At 36.2% G+C, this 9,639-nt stretch overlaps 1 protein-coding gene across 1 annotated transcript; it reads left to right on the top strand.

Annotated features, from left to right (window-relative positions):
* The first annotated feature begins 7,917 nt into the window (after positions 1–7,917).
* Positions 7,918–9,209, top strand: LOC111400716 (zinc finger MYM-type protein 1-like). Its single transcript, XM_023028106.1, has 3 exons — positions 7,918–8,044; positions 8,231–8,302; positions 8,404–9,209. Exons 1-3 carry the CDS (start codon positions 7,918–7,920, stop codon positions 9,207–9,209), a joined length of 1,005 nt encoding a protein of 334 aa, XP_022883874.1.
* Positions 9,210–9,639: the final 430 nt, after the last annotated feature.

Here is a 9,639-nt window from a genome sequence, read left to right as displayed (position 1 = left end):
AGAATTACAGAGACCATCTATCGGGAACGACATGTGAACTGTCGGGATGTGATGTTGGTGTTTTGCTTGTTCATTGTGGTCTCATAAAAATCAATTTTCCATTTGTACAAACTATGAGTCGAAGCTAATGGAACTTGTATGGTCGGCTAAGTTTATGGTAAGAAAAACGTATTCATCCCGTTTGTGGTAATGGAACTGTAATGATCGATAATTTGCTTGCAAAACATAATGACCAAATTTGTATTGGCATATGATAATAACAACAGATTCAGAAAATAAGTTAGGAATGTACAATGCTTATTTAAATTACGTTTTCTGGGATTACATTTCACAACCACTTTTACACATCACGCTTGTTTAAGTGGCTTGTGATACAGTGGGGTTCGAACATGTGGTCCGGTTATGACCAACTCTCCCACATCGAGTGTATCTCCTCAATCGGGTAGTGGACTCGTATCTAGCTTGCTTACGTCGCGTGGGTGGTCTACTTGAAGGACGACGTACAGTCGGTGGCAAAATAGGAGTACCTAGGATTTCATTTGGAACAACCTAGTCCACTTCTCGCGTAACGGGAGATATTACTTCCATATAGGCACCCCTCCAGTATTTCGATGTATAGTACGAAGAGCATAGATCGTATAATGACTTACCACTCAGGGTAGCAACACAAGTTGCATGAGCACATGGCATACGATTTAGTTGAAACTCATGCCAGGTGCACGTGTTGTCGGAGAAGTCCACTATCTCCATATCGTTGTATATTCCAACTTGGGTCAAGTTGTCTGTCAACTCATGGGCTCAAAGCCTAGTGCTAGCTTCAAATGTTGTCTGTAACTCGTTTTCCATCCTCGACGACAATATACTACTGCATGAGGTTGCATTGGTTCAACATTCGTAAAATCACTTCTGCATTGTTCTACGAATGTGCTCGACCAAGCACGTGATTGGCAAACAAACGGGCATGTCTCAATATTGAGTTTAATGATTCTGCATTGTTGTTTGTCATGATGTTGTACTGATCGCCCATAAATGGTGCTCGTGATCAGAATGAAAAATCGGCTTGCTCCAAATACCCGTAACATCTTTCGCTGACCCTACGAATCTGTCACATTAGTCGTTCGAACTCTTCAACCCGATAAGTTATAGCAGCTCGTTTGAACAGGAATATTGAACCTTCGTTAAAGTGCCACTGGATTAGGTTCTTTTCCACATACCACATACAACAACCATGATGAGACAACGAAAATAAGTGAGTAATAGCAATTTTGATACTTCTTTTCCTGTCCGAAACAAATACAAGTTCATATGAGTCGCCTATAAGATCTTTCAAGTTAGACATAAACCACATCCAAGATCTATTTGTTTCGGAATCCACGATCCCCCATGCTAAGGGATAAATCTGTTTGTTGGCATCTTGGGCAGTTGCCATTAAAAGGGTACCTTTGTATGGACGTTTCAAGTGACTACTGTCAACGCAAACAACGGGCCTCAAGTATTGCATGTAACCATGAATGCTTGCACCAAAAGCTAGGAAGAAGTAATGGAACCTATTACGCGAATCAAGTTTGATGTGGGTTACAATCCCCAGGTTATTCTCACCTAGGACGTGACAGTATGAAGATAGTTTCTGAAAACTGTCCTCTGGTGTCCCATGCAGCATATGTAAAGCAGCCACCTTCCCCCTACGTGCCTTGCTGTAACTTATTTGGACACCAAGCCCACATTACATGTCACGTGCAATAATGCTCGGATCATACTATCGGTTCAGATTATCCAAATTTTCCAAAATGTGCTCGACAATTACAGAACTCGTCGCATGTTGATGCGCATTACTGTGAAAATCGATGGAACATGTGTGAACATTACTGAATTTACGGATCACAAAGATTGTAGACTGTTTCATAGTAAAAGCACGTAACATCCACTTGCAGCTGCTGTCGGTGCATACAATGATTAACATCTTCATGCTTGACCTGCTCACCCGAAATTGGAACTTTCTTTCAAAGCAAGTGCATGAATTGTCGAGTACAACTCTTTCTTGCTGAAGAATATTTTCTTTTCGACAAGATCGGATGTATTCACAATTCTCATCAATTCATATCCATCCGAACTATTGGAATGTGATGAAGACTACTTATCATCGACGTCAACAGAATTATTATCCTCTAAACTCGGTGATGGGTTATCCAAGTTCTCATCTAACGGTACAGTCCCGTTATCATACTCATGTGTTTCAGGTGCATTTTTATTTGAGACACTATGCATTTGATTCACCAAATCATGTTCCACGTTTTTCAGAACATCCACTATGGCAAATGAAGGATCTTGAAAATTTGCATTACTTCCTATGTCAACACTTGGGAGATCAGATTCCAAAACAATAACGAAGATAGCAATTTCCTTATGCACTGATATGCACCAATTTAAGTCTTCATTGTTGCGTATTTCGGCCGGAGGTATATTCAAGTTAGGGACTTTGAACTTCAATTCAATTTGAGCGCGAGAATCAACAATATCAAGTTTCTCCTTCAACTTTAACAAAAGTTCGATTACGGCAATATTTGTTGGTACTAGAATGGAAGTAGTTTTGTCCCCTCTCCACTTCCATTCGTCATCCGCATGAACAAAATTTCCCCCATGCGACATGATGAATCTCAAATGATTACTCATACCTGAAATGTTGGGATCACCATAGTAAGAATTCAGAATCAATAAGTTGGCATTTAATAGCATGAAAATCGCACTGCATTATACGTAAATCAGTACAATAGCAAAAGGTCAAATCAAGGGTTTCCATCATTTTAAAGTGTCCAAATTGAAAGTAAAATTGTATAACCCGACAGTATGTAAATGTCAGGTTCGACATCTCAAACGTCTAACCCAACGATTTGTAAATGTCGAACTCGACAGTTCAACTGTCGAGAATGTCGGAAAGCAGACGGCGGTGGATTTCTCAAGCTTCTTCAACACATCACATTAAGTGTGGTCATTATTATTCAGCTACCAAATGAGAAAATGTAAATGACATCTGGGCCTTGTCATTAAAGAGACCTTAATAATGGTAATGGAAGAAATTACTCAAAATCTTAATGGAGATAATGACATTTTGTGAAGGATTCCAAAACCAAACAAATGAATATATAATACTTTCAAAAATTTCAAAGAAATATGCCTATGTTGTATTTAACATTTGCAAATAAAAAGCTATAAAAGTAAAATATAAATGATTTGTAATTGCTAACATTTCAAAATGGATGAAGAATGCAATACAAATGTCTTCTTGATCAATGAAAATGAAAAAGATGGAGAAAAGGTGGGGTTTCTTGTTTATGTTACATTTTGAAATTTCTTTGGTGATTTTTTGTTAACAAAAATTCATATTAATCAATAAAAAATACATTTCTCCATGTTTCCTATATAGAAATTAAATGATCACGTCAAGTCAATGCTTTTCCTTCAAATCAAGCATTTAATGCTACTAGAAATGTGTCATTAAGGGTAATTTCGACTTTGCACCCCAAAAATGTGACATTTTTGCTCACAAAAAGTGAAAATAACAAATTTTTTGGAATTTTCATTTTTGTGACATTTTTGTAAATTCCCCTTAATTATATATACACATAAGTGGGCTGATTTTATAGGGAGATTCAACAGAAAAAGTAGAAGAATTGGCGTTTGTTTGGGAGTCCAACATTGCGGCTGTAGGTAATAAAAATGTGTGGATGAATAAGATTTTATATACATATAAATTGGTGGTCGGCAGAAATAATTTAGAGAAGAAGTGGGCTGATTCTTATATATATACACACGCATTAGTAAACAGCAATTGGGCAGAGGATATTTTTGGTTGGAATTACTTACATACATGCCAACTGGGTATTAGACACACACATACAAGTGGACGGCTGCCTAGGAATAATCAACATACACGCCCGAAAGTCGAGCAAATTTGTGGAAATTTCTCATATATTGGATGAAGATGAAACACGTTGTTATTTATTTTTAATTCGAGACACATGACTTAGTTGAATTCTTGCAATTATTGATTAATCTTGTATGCTTAATTTCATTATTTGATTGCTTGATCACCAATTAAATATATGGTTGCTTGTTGTAGTGCTTGGAAGCTCACAATATGTTTAGAACACTACATGATTGACATACGTACAATAAATTTTAGGAATAAGATTTATCACGTGTACAATCTTTGAGATAATTATGAAATTGAATGCATTTTATTCATATGAATTCGGACTAGAAATATGATCGGGTCGTGAATAAGATAGATTTAATTTGTCTTGGAAAAGAAAATTAATTACAATAGAATTATCGATTGTCAAGAATGCAAGAACAAAACTAGCTATGTAGTCGAGAATTGGAATAGATAATAATAAGTGGATTCGTAATCCAATACACTCTTCCCATATACATGTTAAATTCGCATTTTATGTGTTTTCATAGATTAAATTAGAACAATTAAAAATCACTTTTATTTATTTACTTTGAATCTAATTAAATACTAGTATACTTAATTAAATTTTATTTCTCGTGGGACGATACTTTTAACTCACTAAATCTATTACTTGTCAATGGTTTCGTACGGTTGCGGGTATCACACGAAGATATCCGCAGGTAATGTAAATAAAATGCACCAATGGGTTCTCTACTGAAGTGGGAAATTCCAGTTTCAAGGCCGAGAGACTTGCCCCACTTTGAGCTGCTCTCCCAGCTACTAATTATATTACACAAATAGCTATCCCTTACACCACCTGAATTGTGACATTTATGAGGCAGAAAACTGATTCATTCTTTCTACAACGTTCACAAACCTTAAGAATCATAAAATTAAATGATTAATCAGGTCTTAACCCAAAACTACAATGAAGGGGGAAGAACAGGTGAAAAAAATAACAGAATTGAGGATTTAAAATAGCACAATCAAGCAAATGTAAACTTAACTTAATGGAAGATCATCTGAATATCAAGTTAAGAAATGAGAGATCTCTCATCGTTGGAGTCTGCCCTGTTTGTTCAATATGAGAAACATTGCAATAATCTAAAAATTGTACGTAAAACTTAACATTTATTAATCTCTGACTAATTCATAAATATCTCTAATTGGTAATTGGGTAGCGTTGAATTTTGGGAATTTCCTTTCCTTGTTGTTTAATTATACCATTGAATCATGGATTGCCAATATCCAATCCCACAAAGGAATAATACTTAAGTATGGAACCAAGAGTTACCCTACACTAGTCAGCTGCATCCAAGCGCGGAGCCAGCAACCGGCAAGGGGGCGCGACAGCGCGTGCTGGCTCCGCCAGAATTTGCAGAGCCGCCGGGCAGTGTGGTCGCCGACGCTCAGTCGCCTAGAGAAGAAGAAGGAAGATGGAAACCCGTTTAGTTTTTTTTGTTGGTTTGGGTTTTTGCACGAAATGTTGGGCCTCTTATTATTTAGCCCAAATGTCAAATTAATTTATTCAAACACATTACCCATATTAATACCCATTTTCTATTTTATTTGAATCGTTCGTGACTTCGTCTTCGTGGTGGCTGCCGGCTGGGTTTTGATTTGTGATTTTCCCCAAATGCCAAACTCTTTTCCTTGATTCAACCTTGCTTCTTCTTTCTCCAATCCACACCGCAGACAGCTAAGATAGGCAGTCGCTAGCTCGCTGCAGACCGAAACTGCCGAACTCAAACTCGAAGGCCTAAGCGCTTGCTGTCGACTGCCGAGTCTATTGACTGGTAACTCTCTTTTTTTCCGGCTTTCCCTCTTTATTATTTTTTTTCTATTTTGTTTTGTTCTATTTTGATTTGGCTATTTTTATTTTGTTGGATTTTGTTACTGTACTCAACTGCTTAGTGCCTACTAATTGAATTGTGAATTTTTAGGAGAATATTTATTTTTGTAGAATTGAACTGAAATCTAGAACTGGAATCATAACATTCGATTTCAATTTTTCTATAGTGATTGAATACAAAAGAATCGAAATTTATGGTTCAATTTCAATTCTTGAAATGCCAGATCAAACCATCCATAGTTGTGAATAGGGATGGAAGTTGGAACATTATAAAAACCTATATGATTAAACATTATTGGATATGTGATTACTCTAGTTGACTGGTTAGTGGTTAGTGGGCAAACAATAATTTGGGGATTTTCATTGCAAAATTTGTTCGCCCAAAATTACTGTTTTGGTTCCCACGGTGAGTGGTCCTTTTATTGGCTCTATAAATTCCCAACAAAGGTCAGATTCTCTGCCCACGTTCATACTTGTAAGAGAAACAAAAAAAAATAAAAATAAAATAAAAATCTCTCTCAAATCATCTCTTCAAAGCTTCAAACATTCAATTTCAGTTTGTGCTAAAATGGCCATATGGGTTCTTTTTCACCTTCTTCTCTTCCTTGTATTGGAGCCCACAGATGCAAATTTAGAAGGTTTGATTGTACATTAAATATGGACTTTTTACTTTTTTTTTGGGCGTTTTGCAACTGTTTTGAAATGAATTTTGGTTAACAGGGGATGCTCTTTTTGCACTGAGGAGAGAAGTTCATGACCCGAATAATATTTTACAAAGCTGGGATCCGACACTTGTGGATCCATTGCAATGTATATAAGAATTGTGAGAATTGATTGTTCTATTAGAAAGATATGGCACACAAACTTATTGTGAGAATTGATTGTTCTATTAGAAAGATATGTCTTCGTAGAGTGATGAGTGCTGTTGTTGTGCAGAACAATTACTGTAATAATTTCCTCTTGTAATGGCAGATTGACTGGGGTGAAATTTCCTGCAAGTGGTTGATAAAATTTAACCAGAAAACATGATGTTCTTGTGTCCATTAATCTGATTCTTTGTTGATTTTATAACCCGTGTGTACTTGGTTATTTTTTTAATCAATTGTAATTGAAAAATGAATTGGGACATTTGCAGATTATGGAACGATTTTTTCAACCAAAACGAAAATCCTAACCCAATTCTTCTACTTCTAGTTGTGCATCTAGTCCCGCCACTAATTCTAGTCGAGCACAAGAGTTATTGAATAACACAAAGAAGTCTCAGGCTCAATTTAATGTGGATGATCTTGTATCTGATCCAGGGATACACCCCCTATTGAGTCGTATGATCCCAATATTAGAGATGATGTTAGGATGGCATACTTGGAGAAGGGTCATTGTCAACCATATGGACATAATTTTCCAAGAAGACCGATGGGGAATGATAATAGATATTTTCGAAAAGAATGGTTCTTCGAATTTCATTGGTTGGAATACAATATAGAAAAGGATGCGGCGTATTGTTTGCATTGCTACTTGTTCAAACCCGATAGAAGGGGTCAAAGGGGTGGCCATATATTTACTAAGACCGGTTTTAGGGATTGGAAGCACAAAAAGACATTGAAAGATCATGTCGGTCTCTTTGATAGTGCTCATAATCAAGCTTTTGCAAAGTATACCAACTTTATGAATCAAAAGCAAAGTATCTCCTATGTTATGTCTAGCCAAAGTAGTAGTCAACAACAAAGTTATAGGACCAGGTTGAATGTGGTGCTAGATTGTACTAGATTCCTCTTGATTCAAGGATTGTCATTTTGTGGTCATGATGAATCGAAAGAGTCTCTTAATAGAGGAAATCTAATTGAGTTACTGAACTGGTTTGCAGCTCGTTGTAAAGAAATTAAAGAAGTATTATTTAGTAATGCTCCTGGAAATGACCAAATGACTTCACCAACCATCCAAAATGATTTGATTAATTGTTGTGCCGTAGAAACGACAAGAGCTATTATCAATGAGATAGGTGATTCTTTGTTTTCAATTTTGGTTGATGAGGCTCGTGATAATTCTATGAAAGAACAAATGACAGTTGTTTTTTGTTGATAAAAGTGGGCAAGTGAAGGAGCGGTTTTTGGGTATGTCCCATGTCACTAATACTTGTGCCCAATCACTGAAAGATGCCATTGATGCAATGTTTTCTACACATGGGTTGAGCATATCTAGCCTGAGAGGTCAAAGCAATGATGGAGCAAGTAATATGTCAGGTGAGTTCAAAGGGTTGAAAGCTTTAATTTTAAGAGAGAACCCACGTGCTATATATGTTCATTGCTTTGCTCACCAGCTTCAGTTGGCAATTGTATCTGTCGCACGTTGAAATTGTATGCTTGGTGATTTGTTTGATGTATTTGCTATTATTGTGAATTTGGTTGGTGCATCATGTAAGCGTGTAGATGCTCTTCAAACAAGTTATCAAGCTAATATTCTGGAGAAACTTAATATTGGGGAACTTACTGGTGGAAGTGGTCAGTTTCAAAAAATGAGTTTAGTATGCCTAGGTGATACTAGGTGGGGTCACATCTACTGACAATTACTCGTTTCATTAATATGTTTAATGCTATCATAGATGTTCTTGAAAATATATTAGAAGATGACGTACATTCAGATAAAAAATCTTCGATCGTTAGACAGATGAACGCTATGCAAGATTTTGAGTTTGTGTTCAGTCTCCACTTCATGTTTGAAATTCTTGCAATTACAGACGACATTTCACAAGCCTTACAGAAAAAGGATCAGGATATTCGGAATGCAATGAGATTATTAAATTTGTGTAAGTGTGCATTGCAAAACCTGAGAGAGAATAGTTGGGATACTTTGTTGAGTAGGGTGATTGAGTTTTGTGTTGATAGACATATTTTAGTGCCTAATATGAAGGATATTGTAGTAGCGAAAGGTCTATCTAGGCGTGTAGCTCAACAGGTGACTTATTTGCATCGCTTTTATGTTGATTTGTATTGTCATGCGATAGATTCAATTTTGCAAGAGTTGAATGATCGTTTTCTAGAAACAACTACTGAGCTCTTTACTTGCATTTCATGTTTAAGTCCAATAGATTTATTTGCAGCTTTTGATAAGAATAAATTGCAACGTCTTGCTCAATTCTATCATTTGGACTTCAATAGTGAAGAGCTTTTATTACTTAGACCTCAGCTTGATAAGTTTCTTTTGCTTGTGAGAATGGACGAAGCTTTCTTTAATCTCAATAGCATATCTTGTGTAGCTCAAAACTTGGTTGAAACTGGAAGTTCCTGTTATTTTCTATTGGTTTATAGGCTGCTCACCTTGGCATTGATATTACCTGCGACAAATGCAAGTGTTGAAAGGGTATTTTCTGCTATGAATCTAATCAATACGCAACAAAATGGGAGATAACTGGTTGAATGACAATTTGGTGATTTACGTGGAGTAAGCTATTTTTAAAAAACTTAAGAATGAGGCAATATTGCAATGTTTTCAAATCATTAGACCCCGTAGAATACAGTTGTCTAAGTTTACATTTACAGAGTAATTGAGTAAAGTTGTATCGTATTTTTTTTTTTTTTTACTATTTTGGGTTGTATTGAAGTATATTTTCATATGTATACGATTTTGACGTTTTAGTTCATTTACATATATATTGAATAATTTTTAATATTATATAACTAATTTTATTAAACGATCGGACTATTACGATCGTCGACGGTCAACGGTAAACCCGTCCTAGTCCGATCCTCGACGGTCAATAGTCAACGGTCAACCCGCCCTAGCTGGACTTCGATCCTATATTCGCCGCTGTTTGCATCACGGTTGATTAAAACTGGTA

The sequence above is a fragment of the Olea europaea genome, chromosome 10, assembly GCF_002742605.1.
Source record: "Olea europaea var. sylvestris chromosome 10, O_europaea_v1, whole genome shotgun sequence".
NCBI classification, from domain to species: domain Eukaryota; kingdom Viridiplantae; phylum Streptophyta; class Magnoliopsida; order Lamiales; family Oleaceae; genus Olea; species Olea europaea.
This window is presented reverse-complemented; position numbering and strand designations above follow the sequence as displayed.

Bases quoted from the DNA above. Each gene is read 5' to 3' on its own strand.
- LOC111400716 (XM_023028106.1), top strand. From the start codon at position 7,918: ATGTCCCATGTCACTAATACTTGTGCCCAATCACTGAAAGATGCCATT. The intron at 8,045-8,230 runs GTGAGTTCAAAG...GTAAGCGTGTAG, and splicing joins TGGAGCAAGTAATATGTCAG to ATGCTCTTCAAACAAGTTAT. The intron at 8,303-8,403 runs GTCAGTTTCAAA...ATGCTATCATAG, and splicing joins GGAACTTACTGGTGGAAGTG to ATGTTCTTGAAAATATATTA.